Source organism: Oncorhynchus masou, chromosome 5 (genome assembly GCF_036934945.1).
Source record: "Oncorhynchus masou masou isolate Uvic2021 chromosome 5, UVic_Omas_1.1, whole genome shotgun sequence".
Classification (NCBI taxonomy): Eukaryota; Metazoa; Chordata; class Actinopteri; order Salmoniformes; family Salmonidae; genus Oncorhynchus; species Oncorhynchus masou.
Window position 1 is genome coordinate 47182329 of NC_088216.1, and position 17349 is coordinate 47199677.

Consider the following 17349-nt stretch of genomic DNA (forward strand, 5'->3'; position numbering starts at 1 on the left):
AATTGTACAAATGTTTTATTGAAAGATGAAATAATTCTCAGCATTTAAAGCTTTTTTTTCTCATAGTGAACATGTGTTCTCCTTTGCTGAGAAATATAGTTGAGCTGAAAACATTCAAACCTCATACAGAAGGATTCAATAAGATACACACACATGGACACACACACACACACACACACACACACACACACACACACACAGATCTATACATAGTATATGTGTCACCCAGCAGAGAAAAGACTGCGGTTTATACATGTACTCATTTGCATATCAATATTTTTCCTTGTTCAAAAGGAACAGCTTGGTGTGAGCATTGATACAAAATATAGGCTATATTAAAAAACATAAGCAGACTTAATGGGAATTATTGTACCGCCTATTTGGCATGTGCACCTTTTCAAACAGCGTTACACTAGTAAGAATCTATCATGCTAAGCAGCTGCTCAGAGTTTACTTCTCCAGCGGGTACAAAGACCTTAAAGCACTCGAGTGAAAATCAGAACGAGAGGAGAACTAACCGTCAACGTCATTCATTCGTCTATCTGGGGGGGGGGTGTTGCATCACTTTACACAGGTACTACTACTGGGTTACTATGTGGGAATAATCAATGTAATTACATTTAAGTGCAAGTAGTTACATAGCACATACCATTTTAGTCTCTTGAAAAATAAAAGAGCGAGAACAAATGGTTAGTGTTAGGCCTACTACTACCTGACTGCAGTAGTTCATCTAGTAAAAAGTATCCCGCAGTTACTCATGTAAGGTGTAAAGTGAGGCCAAGTTTGTTTTCCTTTTTTTTATCTTTTTTTTTTTTTACATAATACGCACATAGACACACTAACAGTGCCGAAAGTGCTTAAACACAGATATATGTGAAAGTTCAAGCTCTATATTTCATATTTGCTGAAGTTTTAAATGTACGTGAAATCCAGAAATCCCCAGCATTGTGCATAAAACAGTGGTTCCTTTGTGAGTTAAAATTACTATATGGAAGAAGAAGAAGAAAAAAACGTAACATGAGAAGCCTTTCATTAAATACCAGCTTTAGAAAGAGCAGCTGTAAAAAAAAATATAAAGAAATCAAGCACTGTCGGGTGAGCAAAGGTCTAGAGCTTTCCATCCTGCATACAAACAATTTAACATGAAACAAAAAAAGGGGGATTCCAATTTCAAACGTAATGTACAGCTCTTGGAATTCTTTGGGTAAGGCATATAAAATGGACATGACGTCTCAAGGTAGTGTCATTCAGACAGTTCAACATACACTCACAACCAGCATTAGTTATATCCCTGAAGTCTAGTACTACTTCAATCCAACAGCATCTGAATGAACCTTTTTGAAAACGTCTGTATTATGAAAATGATACATTACAAAATGATAAAAGAAATAACAGGGCACATTAAAAGTTGAGACAACCAACAAAGGCAGTGAAGGAGAAGTGCTTCCTCAATAAACTCCTTATTGAGGAGTACCTAGACTACCATGGAATTTTCCGTCCTTTGCTGAACATTCTCACTCACTCCGACTGATGACATCACAGGAATCACAGAAATAGAATGCTAAAAATAGCATTGTTAGAACTCCACTCTCCAAGGCAAGCAGTGATCTAATGACATCACAGGGGTAGTGAGACAGACTGCTGTGAACCTGCCAGCTTCCTAGAGAACAGTAGAGACGTTTCCCTATTAATTGTATGACAGGTTGAGGAGAGGAGTGGAGAGAAGGTTCTGGAGGGACACAAGGGGACAGCTATAAGGCTGTATATCAGAGTTCAGTGCTGATGGGAAAGTTAGAGCCAGGCTTCAGCTCTGAGACATTGGGCCCTATTCAATCAAAACTGCTATCCTGCTTTCGAAGATAAAATGGACATTCTTCCTACACAGCGAGAAAGCATATTTGAGATGAGTAATTGTTACACGCTGTAAAAATTTTACTGAGATAATTCATCCAAACATGCATTGACAGTGAAAGAATAATGGTGGTTTTCACATCCTGGAAACCCGGTTACTGGGCCCCAAGTCACATAAGGCCAAACTGTGGTTACAACCATGTATCCACAGGGTATAATGAACTGGTTAGGGTTGGTTCAACCAGATTTCTCAGAATCCTGGTTCAGAAGGCCTGCAGGAAATAGAACACTTAACAGTTGAATTTTGTAAAAAAAATAATAAAAAAAATATTTGTATAATGAAACTGAACCGTTGTGTGAAGGTATCTGGGTGCTGCGGGGGATATGGGAATCAGTGGGTCACTGCAGCACAGGTTATAGGGTCAGAGTTCATCTCTTGCTTCCCTTCATATAGGAAGGGATGGCTCCCCTGGCTGTCAGGCCCTCGAATCGCTTGTAGGTGTAGTTGATGAAGACCCAGTCCTTATTTTTATAGTCAGCCTCCGCTGCTGCTGCTGCTGCTGGAGACTTGGTGGGTGCTGCTGCAGCTGGGGGGAGAGAGAGAAAGGGGGAGAGAAAGGAGAGTGACAAAAGAGGGAGAAGAATGTGGGAGCGGAAATAGACAAGGTGAAATGGAGAAATTTAGAGTTGATAGCCACAAGGTATACTGTACAACCACACACACACACACACACACACACACACACACACGAGTCAAGAATAACACACAAACTTTGAAAGACACAGGAAAATAGTTTCTGCCGAAACTCTTGTCTTTCTCTCACCTGTGGGTGAGAGGATGTCCGACTCGGGGAACTCGTCGAAGTTTGACGTGTCGTCTATGCTTTTGATCTCCACGGGAATCGCTGCAGGTCTCTCCCTGGGTTGGGCGACAAACACAGTAAGACTGTAGTAAGACCTGGACTTCTTGGACCGCCGAGGTATTAAAAAAATAAAAATAAAATAGTTTTGCCTATAAACTGTTCCCGGAAAGAAGACCCTGTGTACCTGATGTGGTCGTAATCGACTCCCTCAAAGAATGGGTTTCTCTTGATCTCCTCCACCCCTGTCGCCCCGATCCGATGATCTCCCTCACAGCAGAACCTAAGTAGAAATAAACCAAATGTTGATCCTGAGAACAACCACATAAAGGGACATAGAAGTGTACCTGCCAGAGATACAGTATTTTGCTCGAGATGACATTCATGTTTTACAATTGAACCATTTAGTTGACGGTCATTCTTATCAAGAATAATATACTGTACAATGGTCTCTATGGACTGTTTATCCATCGCTCTCTCTTTTTGACCATGTTATATGTTGTGACTCTTAGACAAAAAGGTGTTAAGTAGAACCATATCGGGTCTTTCGGTTTGTCCCCATAGGAGACAACAACCTGCTATAGAGCATGCTAGGAAATATGTTAACGATGGGTGTGGATTTGAGTGTTTTACTCTACACAGAGTACAAATGACACAATCACACATTCGCCTTTGGTTATTAACGCCAACAATTGGGTCCGTTTAAACCCCTGAGTGTTAATTTGGCTCTTTATAGAGTTAATTTAACTCCTGAATCAACCTTAGAAATGTTACACTGAAAAATCAACACCAGGTAACACGGGCCAATTTGCTGTGTACAAATATTCCCATACACACTACCGTTCATAACTTTGGGGTCACTTAGAAATGTCCTTGTTTTTGAAAGAAAAGCTACTATTTTGTTCATTAAAATTACATCAAATTGATCAGAAATACAGTGTAGACATTGTTAATGTTGTAAATGACTATTGAAGCTGGAAACGGCAGATGTTTTATGGAATATCTACGTAGGCGTACAGAGGCCCATTATCTGCAACCATCACCCCTGTGTTCCAATGGCATGTTGTGTTAGCTAATCCAAGTTTCTCATTTTAAAAGGCTAATAGATCATTAGAAAACCCTTTTGCAATTATGTTAGCACAGCTGAAAACTGTTGTTCTGATTAAAGAAGCAATAAAACTGGCCTTCTTTAGACTAGTTGAGTATCTGGAGCATCAACATTTGTTGGTTTGATTACAGGCTCAAAATGGCCAGAAACAAAGAACATTCTTCTGAATCTCGTCAGTCTATTCTTGTTCTGATAAATGAAGGCTATTGAATGCGAGAAATTGCCAAGAAATTAAAGATCTCGTACAACGCTGTGTACTACTCCCTTCAGAGAACAGCGCAAACCAGAATAGAAAGAGGAGTGGGAGGCCCCCGTGCACAACTGAGCAAGAGGACAAGTACATTAGAGTGTCTAGTTTGAGAAACAGACACATCACAAGTCCTCAACTGGCAGCTTCATTAAATAGTACTCCCAAAACACCAGTCTCAACGTCAACAGTGAGGAGGCGACTCTGGGATGCTGGCCTTAAAGGCAGAGTAGCAAAGAAAAAGCCATATCTCAGACTGGCCAATAAAAACAAAAGACAAATGTTAGTTTGAGGTGTTCGGATCCCAAAGAAGAACATTCATGAGACGCAGAATTTTAAAAAATATGCTGGAAGAATGCTTGACGCCATCTGTCAAGCATGGTGGAGGCAACGTGATGGTCTGGGGGTGCTTTGGTGGTGGTAAAGTGGGAGATTTGTACAGGTTAAATGGGATCGTGAAGAAGGAAGGCTATCACACCATTTTGCAACGCCATGCCATACCCTGTGGACGGCGCTTAATTGGAAACAATTTTCTCCTACAACAGGACAATGACCCAAAGCACAGCTCCAAACTATGCAAGAACTATTTAGGGAAGAAGCAGTCAGCTGTCTGTAATGGAGTGGCCAGCACAGTCACCGGATCTCAACCCTATTGAGCTGTTGTGGGAGCAGCTTGACCATATGGTATGTAAGAAGTGCCCATCAAGCCAATCCAAATTGTGGGAGGTGCTTCAGGAAGCATGGGGTGAAATCCATTCAGATTACCTCAACAAATTGACAACTAGAATGCCAAAGGTCTACAAGGCTGTAATTGCTGCAAATGGAGGATTCTTTGACGAAAGCAAAGTTTGAAGGACTCAATTACTATTTCAATTAAAAATAATTATTTATAACCTTGTCAACATCTTGACTATATTTCCTATTCATTTTGCAAATCATTTCATGTATGTTTTCATCGAAAACAAGGAGATTCCTAAGTGGCCCCAAACTTTTGAACAGTAGTTAATGTACAGTTTAAAACATTCTTGCACCTATCCTTTTAAGCTCAAGAGGGTTCAACTTTAAACACAGAGATAAACAGGAATGCTCAGGTACTATTTAAAATAAATAAAAATACAATAAAAAAAAGCTTATTTAGATTCACACGGGTTCTATGTAGAACCCTTCTTGTCTTTCAAAGAATCCTTATTGCCATCCAAAGAACCCTTCCTTCCAAAAACGGTTCTTAGGATGAGAAAGATTCCAGTTTGAACTCTTTGCCTTACAAAGAACCCTCATCTTCCAAAAAGGATTCTTCAAATGAAAATGGTTATTGGTAGAACTCCATCCCTCTGCAAAGAACCATTTTGGAACCCTTTTTTCCAAGAGTGTACTGGCGCTCACCTGAGGATGAGTTCCTTGGCCCTCTCTGAGATGGGGACTTCCGGAGGGAACACCAGAGTCTCCTTCCAGTTCATCACCTTCTTATAAGTCTCCTGAGGTGTCTCCGAACAGAACGGGGGGTAGCCTGGAGAGAAACAAAGAAACTTAGACAGCAATCCTAATTCAATCCTAACTTACTTCTTGCAAGTTAGTGCCTGTGTTCCAATCAATCAAACGATCACTCTTACCAATCAGCATCTCGTACATGATGACCCCCAGGCTCCACCAATCACAGAGCTTGTTGTATCCGGTCTGCATGAACACTTCTGGGGCGATGTAGTCTGGAGTTCCCACAGTGGAGAAAGCCTGAGAGAGGGAGATAGGAAAGGAGAGAGAGAGGAGAGAGAGAGAGGAGAGTTGACAGGGTAAGAGGTACGCCCTGCTTTAGACACAGCCCAGTCAGTAAAACAACCTCTAGCCCCTGAAATGAATAACCATTTCAAGTAACGTTCTGAATTGACCTAATTAAAATGCAGTCAACCCTAGCCTTTTTCTCTTACCATGCCACACAGTACATTCGCTGTGGAAACCAAGCTGACGTAACTGTAACCGTGCTGTAAATGTCAGCCCATAAAAAGGGACAGAAATCCAACCATCTGCACACCAGATGTGTACTGTATCCCTGCTACTACACTGGCCTTCTTCCTGTCATCTAGAGAAATCTGGTCTATACAGAACGACAGGCTCTCTCGCACGAAGAGAAAATGTGGATTTGGAGATGCTCTACTCTTTACAGGAGAGAACACTTTTTCCTAGGAGTGAATGAACGCGGATAACCAACACATTTCAAAAGCAGAGGCCATTGGTAAACCGTCTTATACCCTAATTAACTACAGTCGTCTTTGCTGCGTTTATGAGGAAGTTTGGGCTTAAGACCGATCCTCCAGTGGAGTAGTGACTAAAGGTAGCCAGAGCTCCATGACACTCACCAGCTGTCGTCTGTTCCTCTTCCAGGTCTCTGCTTTCCTCTTGGAGTTCATGTACTGAGATGCTGTGGAGAAGAAATGATTGGTCTTAGGCACAAGTCAGTTACAGCTACGCACCCAGGAGGAAGATCAATGACAAATATATAGTTGTATTAGCTTTCTAATTGTATCTACTTAAATTCATTGTGTATAGCTTTATTGTTGTACTCACTGAAGTCGTTGGAAACGCTGTGGTTGAGGTTCCTGTAGAATTCTGTCCGATGGGCCTTCTTCAACCCTGTACACAAGCCGAAGTCTGATAGCTTCACATGGCCCTGAACACACACACACACACACACACACACACACACACACACACACACACACGGTTATTTGTGATACACCACTTCCTGGGGATGTTTCAGTAATAACCCATGACAACATCAGAGTGTTCTGAAATCACACTTCCTGTGGTGACTTTGAAACTGTGTTGTGGATTTATAATTTCAGACTCGACACTCAGGTAGATCACCACATTCTAATGCTGATGTAATCCTCCTGTGTGTGTGTGTTGATGTAATTTCAAATAGATTTCAACCTGCTTGCTTTTTTATAACCGAATCAAAAAATCTAAATGTAAATGGCATGTTATAGAAGGGTCCAGAGCACTTTTTTTTTTTTGATTTCACTTGTTTTTGAGAAACCTACCCTAACCAGCGATTCACTTCCTCATCCTCGTTGTGCAGTACAGGGGGCTCTGAAAACACATGAACAAGTGCTCCAAAAACAACCAAATACATTGTTTTAGAAACGCAAAAATAGGGTGGAGCAGTTTTTTAGACGTTGTACACATAAAATTGTCATTCTGAACTTTATCCGCAACGTTACATTGCATTTTGTGCGACTCAAGCTGTTTCCTTTATCCAGCTGTTCCATTCTCCTTGTAGCTTGCTGATAGAATGAACCGAGCGGTATCACTCGAGTTGCAACTAATTGAAATATAACGTTCCAGATAAGGTTCTGAACGACACAATTTTGTGTACAACATCCAAAGACCTGCATCACTATATTGAGAGATTTTCAGTTTCTAAAAGAACATATTTGTATGTTTTTGGAGAATTTGTTAATATTTTTCGGATCCTCCCGTACAGCACATGAGGACGAGGAAGTGAATCACTGGTTGCGGTAAATTTCTCAAAAACAAGTGAAATCGCAAAAAAAGTTCACTGGACCCTACTAAAACATGACATTTAGATATTTGGTCATAAAAAAGCAAAAATAAATAAAAAATAAATAAATAAAAAAGACGTTATTTTAACCAGATTTCAACCTGTTTGTAATTACGTAATTTTTACCAGATTTCAACACATTTTAATGATGTTATTTCAACCAGATTTCAACCTGTTTGCATTCATGGGTTCATATGAGAGGTTCATGGCTCTGTTAAGGGCGGTCTTCGACCATCCACCGGAGGGCAGAGAAAGAGATGAGCGCCTATTCCAAATCCGGCAGGATGCCCAGACCCTGGCAGCCTCCGGCGGATGGAATAAACCAGTGCTCTGCACCCTATTCCGTAGAGGTCTGCGCGAGGCGGTTCAGACGGCGCTGGCGTGCCCGGACGACAACCTTTCTTTTGACGCACTCATAGCGATGGCCATCTGTCTGGACAACTGTAGTATCTTGGGATGCTTCTTAGATTGATGACACCGGACACATAAGTACGTTTTATTATTTAATTGTTACTTAGAATAACATTACCGGAATGCACCTAGCGTAAGCTCCCTGAGGCGTTTCCGAGCACGGTTTTATGGCAGACTAAACGGTTACGGATAACTAAAAGCAAATCACGTATTGAGTCAATACTGCCATCTATTGGTAAACATAATACTTAACATAAATATACCAGGTTACTACAGCAACCTTCTTTGGAAGTGCCGGAACCTTCCTCACTCCTCGCCCTCCTCCTTTGGCCGTTCTGAGGCAGTGCCTGAACCCATGGATGTAGGGGCCAAGCGTCTGTCCTTGGCAGAGGGACGTCGTGTTCCTATTGCGGCCAGGAGAGGTACCAGCTTCAGTGTTCTCCGGTGCGTCCCAACCCGGGGTCCACTAGGGCAGAGGGGTGGCTGTCCCTCAGGTGTTGTCTCTACAGCTCTAGTGGACTCCGGTGCCGTGGGGAATTTCATCGACCAGGCCCTCGCCTCCTCCCTTAACATCACCTCAAACCCGCTCTCCTCTCCTTTTCCTGTCCAAGCCGACCATTGGGATCCGGCACTATCACGCACATCACAGCACCACTCAACCTCACCGTGGGAACCATGCACCAAGAAAGCCTTCTTCATCATCACTACACCCGTACACAAAGTCATCCTCGGCCTGCCGTGGCTCCAACGTCATAACCCCACTTTATCCTGGTCGAAGGATGAAGATCACAGCCTCGGCTCCGCCTCGGCAACAGGATGCTGGGGGCCCTGCTTTCCCTTACCCTGTGATTCCACGTCCACCAGGCTCTGGAGAGGAAACCTGCACCTGTTACCTGCCCCCCTGAGCGCATCTATGTTCCCACGGGTGTAAGAAATAGGCTGCTGACCTGGGCGCACACATCCCTCGCCGCTGGACACCCAGGTATCACCTGCACCATTCAATCCATCTCCGCTAAGTACTGGTGGTCCACCTTGGCGCAGGACGTTGCCCACTCTGTCAACTCCTGCTCCGTATGTGCCCAAACTAAATCTCCCTGGCATGCTCCAGCAGGGAAACTCCTTCCCGTGCCTCAGCAGCCTTAGACCCATCTGTCCATAGACATTGTCACTGATCTCCCCCCGTCCGATGGTTTCACCACTATTACGGTTCTTGTAGACAGATTCTCTAAATCCTGCCATTTTATCCCTCTCTTTGGTTTCCCTGCCGCTCTCCAGGTTTCTGAGGCACTGTTCCAGCAGATGTTCTGGCCCTAAGGCCTTCCGGGTGGACATTGTCTCCGACCGTGGCCCCAAATTCACATCGTGAGTATGGAGAGCCTTCACGGAGAAGCTGGGGGACACGGCCAGCCTCACATCCACGTACTGGCCTCAGTCCAACGGGCAGGTGGAAAGGACTAACCAGAAACTGGGGAGGTTCCTTAGGACCGGCAGGGGGGGTAGGCCCGGTTCCTTCCCAGGGTGGAGTACGCACAGAACTCACTTCGTCACTCCTCCACTGAGCTGACTCCCTTCCAGTGCGTCCTGGGATATCAGCCAGCCCGGGCCCCGTGGACCCCAAGCCAGACCGAGTGTCATGCCTACTCCAGCTGCTGCTCTCCGGCGCTCAACGTCGGCGGTCTGCTAACCACAGGTCCTGGCACCATCATTGCGCACACCTGGACCTCATCATCACCTTGAATACTCTCCCTTTATTTAGTCTTCAGTAGCCTCAGTCATTAGGCAGTATTGGTTCTGTTCTCGTTCAGTACGCTTCTCATGTTTTGTTGATCTGCCGTCTCTTACCATTAAACGTACCTTCTGCACCTGCTTCCTGACTCCAAGCGCGTACGTTACAGAGTGTGTGTGTGTGTGTGTGTTTGCTTGCATGTATGTATTACATAGCATGTTCTGTGTATATGTACCTTGGAGTCCAGCAGTACATTGTCAGGTTTGATATCTCTGTGTATGAAGCCCATCTGGTGTATCGAGTCTATGGCCAGGACCGTCTCAGCCACATAGAACTGAGTCTCCTCCTCTGACAGAGTATCCTTCTTCATCAGCAACGTCATCATGTCACCTGCAGGGAGTGCCACAAAGAGCATCAGCGTCACACACACAATTGCAAACATGCACGTGCACACTTCACACACTTCACACACACACCTCCAGGTAGGAACTCCATGAGTAGGTAGAGGTTCATCTTGTCCTGGAAGCTGTAGAACATCTTGACCACCCACAGACTGTCTGCCTGCACCAGGATGTCCCTTTCAGCCCGGATATGGCCCACCTAACATAGAAAAACACCACATACTGTAGATCACATAAAATGAACACACAGACATTCTCTCTACACTAACGCCAACCCACCCAACATCGAAACACAACACATAGAAGGAACACACACACACCCAATCTCTCAACACTAATGCTAACCCACCTAACATAGAAATATAACACATAGATCACAAAGAACGAACACACACACACACATTTTCTCTACACTAATGCTAACCCACCTAACATCGAAACACAACACATAGAATGTACACATCAATAAGCCTACAGGTCCAGTCCCATCCTCTAGCACCAAGACCTTTGATATTCACAGATTTGGAGAGGGCAGTGGAGGAGAGGGGGGAGGGGGTACATTCAGAAATAGCCATTGCTGTTGCTACATAAACAAAGTTAAATATCCATAATACGTTGGGAAAATAAAGAATATGTTTCAACACGACACAAGGCTTAAGGAGGAGGAATGTGAAGTAATCCTGTGGCCTTAGATACAGTACATGTCCTTAGATACAGTACATGTCCTTAGATACAGTACATGTCCTTAGATACAGTACATGTCCTTAGATACAGTACATGTCCTTAGATACAGTACTTGTCCTTAGATACAGTACTTGTCCTTAGATACAGTACATGTCCTTAGATACAGTACATGTCCTTAGATACAGTACATGTCCTTAGATACAGTACATGTCTGAGCTGAGCGAATAAAAGGGACACAGGGCTCTATTATCAGCAGGCGCTAAGGAGACTCAAGTGTCGACCACACAATAGTTTGCAATTTCATCATTGTAAAAACGGACTGGCATTACACCAGGTTCCGCAATTTACATCAGCTCGCTTGTGCCGAGGTGGGAGGAGTGGCAATATTTGAGGTATGTCCTTAAAAACAAGCGCATAGTGACAATTTCATGCAGTGCTAAAGGGAAGTTAAGACCCACCAAAAGCAGGTTTTAACGGTAACACAGTTGATAACAGCATGGAATCTGAGTGTGGAAGCGCAGCCTATGCAGCAATGGCTCACAGTGCCAACAGAAAGAGAAATGTGTCTTTTGGGCCTTAGAATCATGTATTTAGAAACATTAAAAAAACTATTTGTTCCCCTCCCACTTCGTTTAATTTGATTAAAAACCAAGCATAGTCTTGTTTAGCAGCTTTGTATAGGTGCATAATATTTTATCCTGGCCATGCATTAGCTAAGTAGCCTATGAATGAAGGGGTTTTAAATGGTCTACTGAGAGTTGAAACATTTTGGAGTCACTCTCAGTAGGCAACGAAACAATTGACAGGACCCTAGTATTTTAAATAGACGTGCAAATGTCACGTTAAGACATTGACGTGAGATGCGATTTATGAAATCACGCTTCTGACCCCATCCTATTTAGAAATATTGTTGTTGTTTTTAAAAACAGATTTGCTTGTTTTTCCATTTCATTTTTAAGAAAAACCAAGCATGCCCCCCCACCCTCCACTCCCAATGCATTGGCCAAATAGCAGCCTATCAATAAAGGGTTTGGCTCGTGAGACTGCTTTGAAATAAATCTTAAATCGCCAAAGCTTTATTAAAAGATCAAGTTTGGGAGCAGAAAAACATACTTTGTTTTGCCTGTTCACGTTCTTATTTTGGATGTGAGTAAAAGCAACAACTTGTTTTAAACAATGTCTACCTTAATATTATACGCCCAAAGAGAGCAATTATGGTGCCTGTAACAGTATTTAGACAGCCTATTTAAAACAAGTAGTTTTTTTCCTTTTGATAAGAATTTGATCAGAATGATTCACTCTCTTTCGGAATTGAATCTTGCTTATTGACATCATTTGGCAGGTCCATGGCTCAGACATGGCAGACATAATGCAACTTACAGTAGGCGTCGCCCCTATATCAGTGTGAATGCTATGTATTTCCATATTGAAGCCATGCAATAAGGCTTCTTACAATGTGGACTGCAAACACGTTCAACGTATTTAGCAAAGATGGGATAGGCCTACATACTTTTTTTCTTCTTATGCTGTTGCTGGAGGCTTTTTAACAAACTGAGCTATAATGGACTCACATTTGAATTGGAGTTGATGACAACGCAATACATAAAAGACCGTACACAACATGAAGAAATCCATATTTAGCCATGGAGCACGTTCTGATTGAGCAATGAGGGGTCAAGCCTGGACACACCTTCAACTTGTTTAGTAATCAAAACCCAGTCTTTTCGTGCCACCGCCAGCTATTGCACCCATAATTCCAGTTGTCAAATAACAAAAATATTTCTGACGCCCCGAACCTATTGCGCTAAAGTCAGCGCTATGATTTACCATTGTGTTAGGTTTGTTAAAGTAAAGCCCAGAGAGAGAGAGAAAGAGAGACAGACACACCTGTTCCTTCTCCAGCATGTCAGCCTTGCGCAGGATCTTCATGGCATAGACATGACCTGTGTCCTTCTTCTGGACCAGACGCACCTGTTGATCAGAGGGCAAAGGTGATCCAACATGAGTTCATGAGGTCATAGCAAATAGGAAGGGATTTACATCATCGCCATCAAATTATTTTCTGAAATCAGTGGATTAGGCAGTTCAGACTGAAAAACACAGGACTGGAGGTGAGAGTGGGGTAAATTGAGCCACCCTTGTTTGTGGGATAATTCTAAACTATACAAAATGTATAATTTGACCAAATATTTAGGAAGAGGTCATCGTTTTATAAGCTGCAATAGGAGGTCCTAAACCTATCATGAAAGTACATCCTTGTAGCTTTGTGGGCTAATATAGTCAAAATGTTAAGTTGAGCCAATGGCTATGGGGTAAAGTTAACCAATCGTTGAGCCAATGGCCAAGGGGTAAAGTGAACCAATCATTAAGCCAATGTCAAATTGAGCAAATGTAAGTGTTTTCTTCCCAGGATTAATGCAAGGCATTATCGCTGGGATATTTTTAAAAAATAAGTTTTTATTTAACTAGGCAAGTCAGTTGAGAACAAATTCTTATTTGCAATGACGGCCTACCCCGGCCAAACCCGGACCAATTGTGTGCCGCCTTATGGGACTCCCAATCACGGCCGGATGTGAAACAGCCTGGAATCAAACCAGGGACTGTAGAGACACCTCTTGCACTGAGATGCAGTGCCTTGGGCCACTGTGCCACTCGGAAGCCCAAGGATATGAAGTAACAACAGGAGCTGGACTATGTTAAAAGTGTTCGTTAGGTGTTAAGCCTGTGTTAAAATATGCTTAAAGTTATTAAAAGTCAAAAAGTGATCGTGATTAACCCATACCTGGGTTAAATTGTGCCAAGAGACCACTTATTTTGGACAAGCTATGTTATCAAAACTGTAACGTTTACATGAATTCTTATTATTTCCAGGGATCCACAACATCTTGAAATAAATGCAGATATCAGTGATGCTGAATGTAAAAAATGACTCAACTTACCCCACACTCCTCTATTGCTGCTGATAACTTACAGCAGGGAGTAGAGAAAATGGGAGGATCCACCAGAGCGTGATAACAAACATAACTCAGCTACACTTTATTGACAAACCCACTTTTTACCTCGCAAAGCTATTATATTGTGAAATGATAACTAATTACATAGTAATAACATAATTAGGACTGCAATAGCTCTATGTAGGCTTACCTCTCCAAAAGCTCCTCGACCAATCACCTTGAGGGACTCAAAGTCTTCCAATCCCAGCCGGGTTCTCTTCAGCCTCAGGAACTCTGTCTCCTTACGTGCATGCTGGGAGCGCCGCATACACTTCTGCAACACAGGGTGTGTGTAAGTGTTTGTGTGTGTGCGTGTGTGTGTGTGTGTTACTACACTCACCTCCTCATCAGGCAGTCCCTCCTCATCCATCACCCTCTCCAGCTTCTGTTGCCTAGCAACAAAATAGGGGTAGGGGGTCAAGAATCAAAGGTTAGGGTCAAATATGTTGATTCAGGAAGTCCCCTCCCAGCCTGCAGCTCCATACTGAACACTACACTACCGGTTGTTTAATTTATTTGGGGCAGTTATGGAGGAATGGTGACAGAAAAGGAATGACCCAATCATATGTTCTCAAAGAGAAATAAACCATAAATGTTTTACTTGAAAAAATGAGGGAGCTTAGCCAAACCAGCCTCTATAATTCTTGTATAATTCTCCTTTCTAAGCAGGTCTGTGACACCATGAACAATATTCTTGTGTGGACTTCCTCTTTTGGCACGGCTCATTGGTGGGTAGGATGAGCTGTGACTGGGTGCTTGCTTTGTGCATTACTTTATTTTTTAGACGCCTCTAACGGCTTCTGACACTCAACCGTCCCGCGGGGGGGTACACAGATCCTGTAGAGGTTTTAAAGGTATAAAACTATTTAATTTAACCTTATCCCTGGCATTTCTGGATTCAGATTTTGATTGAATGGGATTGCATTTTAATTCAACAACTGAATATGGATTTCCCAGGACCCTGGTAGGACTGCTGATGGTCAACAGTGGGTAAATCAAGATATTATCAAACTAAAAGTACTTCCAGATGCATTGTGAAAAGCGCTAGTCATGGGAAAAGCATATTTCACAGACACACTGAAACATCGTTCAGACTTATTTTACTACTGCATTTATTGTATTGCCTACACGCATTGGCAGGGTGCGGTTACACCCATTTCTCCCCCAGGCAGGGTGAGGCTCTAAGCAGAGAGAGAGGTCGAGTTGAGGTCAGTGATGTGTAACACCTCTACTCTCTCTTCCTCTTGTTGGTGGCACTGTGCTGCCTTCTCAGCTTCGGACATGTTTTGAGGAACAACCTTTGCTTTTCAGAACCCTGTCAATGTCACTGATCTTCCTCGTTCCAGCATGTGAGAGCATGGTGCGTGTGTGTGTCAATGCCATAGCACGCACCTCATCTCTCTCTCCTCATGCTGGGATATCAGGTTACTGTAGAAGTTCTCCAGGGTCACCTTAGCCATGGTCACTCTCTCCTTGGTGTGGTTACTCATCGAGGAGCAAGAGGAATGACCCCTCGTCGCCATGGTTACCTACCCTCCCCACACACACACAAATTGGAGCACACAGTGTAAAGTATCCTATGCCCTACCATCTACAGATGTCCCCTATTCTATGGGCTCTGTTGAAGACAATGAATTGCCAGGCGGAGTTGGCTGCATGTTTGTGCAAGAGTGTGTGTGTGTGTGTGTGTGTGTGTGTGTGTGTGTGTGTGTGTGTGTGTGTGTGTGTGTGTGTGTGTGTGTGTGTGTGTGTGTGTGTGTGTGTGTGTGTGTGTGTGTGTGTGTATACAATTGCATCAGAACAGACACATTACAAGAGATGCCTGTTGTAAACATAGCCATAGACTCTCACTTCAAACACAGCTTTGAATTGACATGAGTCACACATGCCCTCTCCACTCTGGTGTCTGTCTGCCACAAGTCCACACACAGCCCCTCAAGTTAACACCAGAGGCTCTGGACAGCCATGGCAGAGACAATGAGACAGTCTCTACTAGGGATTTATACTTTCCATCAGCTGACACTCAAAAAAGACATGAAAGCTTGAGTTGTGCGAGGAGAGAGACTATATGAAACAGACTCCTCTGGCAATAGCTTTTCTTAGACTCGTGTTTTGTGGTCTGTAATGCTAGGCCGAGGACATTAAATGATCCCTATTTAGACACAGCAGAAGAACAGTATCTCAGAGAATGTGGAGCAACCAAGGTAAAAATGTGTTTTATTTTGGATATTGTGTGGATATTTTGTTTTTTCTCTCATCAATAACTATGGAACCAAGCATGCCATGAGTATGACAACTGTATATTCTGAATCTGGGTGGATGGAGACCAATCATTTTTTTTGTTGTTGTACAAAATAAGATTTAGGACTTCAATCTTCATGTTCATAGTCATGACAAGCTTTGTTTATTCGTTTAAGAGCTATTGATGATTAAAATCCGAAATATGTTTTGTATTTTTATTTTTACACAAAAAAAGGTGTGAATGTCATGCTTGGTTCAATAGCTATTGGAGAGAGAAAACCGAATACGTACCGAATATCAGATAGAAAAATGTTTTTTTTCCTCAGTTGTGGAGCAGACTGAATTCCGTGAAATGAGAAAGGAGGCAGCGACACATACAGAGGCCATTCACACCTTCCAGGCACCAAAAGCGATAAAGGAAAAAAGTATAAAAAGAAACAGTTGTTTAATTAACTGTGTTTACTCTTATCAGTGGTCTGCACTGACGGTCTGCACTGCTTATATTATTAACACATTGTGAACGAAACAGCAAGTTGTCTTCAGGTGTGACAGAATACTAGCCAAGGTCAGCTTCAGACTCATACAATTTGAATAGAAAGTGTGATTTTTTAAAATGTTTTTGAACGACATTTAGTTTGGCCAAAGAATTGCCATCTTTCCCTTGAGAAAGGGTGGCTAAATAGCTGCCTTTATTATAAAAGTATATAAAGGCCAGGAAATAGTCTAAAGCCGATGCAATGAGAATAAGGTGTTGGCATCTAGATTAGAGGTAATTAGAGGTAATTGTAGGCTACAATCGACCTTTAAATAAAAAAACTAAAACTACAGTACCTACCTATAGTACTATAATCAAATGCTGGTGTTACACTTTTAATAGCCTACAGATAGTCATACAATAAAACGGAACACACTCAGATATGCGAAATGTTTGACCGTCCTGCATTAATGGTATGGTTGGTTGGACTTTTTGTGTGTAAACTAGCCTACTCAAAATTGCTACCAAGGCTGGAGAGAGTAGCCTTTGTTTTACCCGTGCGGATTTACGTTCTCAACTTCCTAAAGTAAATCCCCATATCTACCAAATGCTATTAGGTGGCCTATCTTAATCTGAACTCTTTAATAAAAGGTTACGATCTCATATTGTTATATTAAAATAGCTGAGCGAGACACTAGTAGGCTCGTTTTGACTGGTTGCTTTGTTCAGAAAAGCGTCAACATCTGCCAGGCAAGAGATCGCTTTTTACCCCAACCCCCAAACAACTACTACCTTT

The 17349-nt window shown here is 42.7% G+C and overlaps 1 protein-coding gene, 1 long non-coding RNA gene and 1 pseudogene across 3 annotated transcripts in view; 2 read left to right on the top strand and 1 right to left on the bottom strand.

Moving 5' to 3' along the window:
- The window catches only part of LOC135539712 (serine/threonine-protein kinase 38-like), a 17607-nt gene continuing 258 nt past the window's right edge, over positions 1-17349 (bottom strand). The window contains exons 1-14 of one of the 2 annotated variants that reach the window (XM_064965775.1): positions 16370-16458; positions 15230-15366; positions 14178-14229; positions 13989-14111; positions 12732-12815; positions 10236-10359; positions 9995-10149; positions 6626-6728; positions 6418-6479; positions 5677-5794; positions 5450-5573; positions 2899-2994; positions 2676-2770; positions 1-2438 (exon numbers count right to left, since the gene is read on the bottom strand). In XM_064965775.1, coding sequence (XP_064821847.1) covers positions 2281-2438; positions 2676-2770; positions 2899-2994; positions 5450-5573; positions 5677-5794; positions 6418-6479; positions 6626-6728; positions 9995-10149; positions 10236-10359; positions 12732-12815; positions 13989-14111; positions 14178-14229; positions 15230-15360 — 1425 coding nt within the window. In that variant the 5' untranslated portion in view covers positions 15361-15366; positions 16370-16458 and the 3' untranslated portion in view covers positions 1-2280. Of the gene's footprint in view, positions 2439-2675; positions 2771-2898; positions 2995-5449; positions 5574-5676; positions 5795-6417; positions 6480-6625; positions 6729-9994; positions 10150-10235; positions 10360-12731; positions 12816-13988; positions 14112-14177; positions 14230-15229; positions 15367-16369; positions 16459-17349 lie in introns of those variants that run through there. The other variant, XM_064965774.1, reaches the window with a different exon arrangement.
- On the top strand, positions 6718-9900 carry LOC135539715 (uncharacterized). The gene is made up of 2 exons (XR_010455661.1): positions 6718-6916; positions 9309-9900. It is a non-coding gene; the product is annotated as an uncharacterized LOC135539715 (long non-coding RNA).
- Positions 16445-17349, top strand: part of LOC135539713 (choline/ethanolaminephosphotransferase 1-like) — a 20424-nt pseudogene continuing 19519 nt past the window's right edge.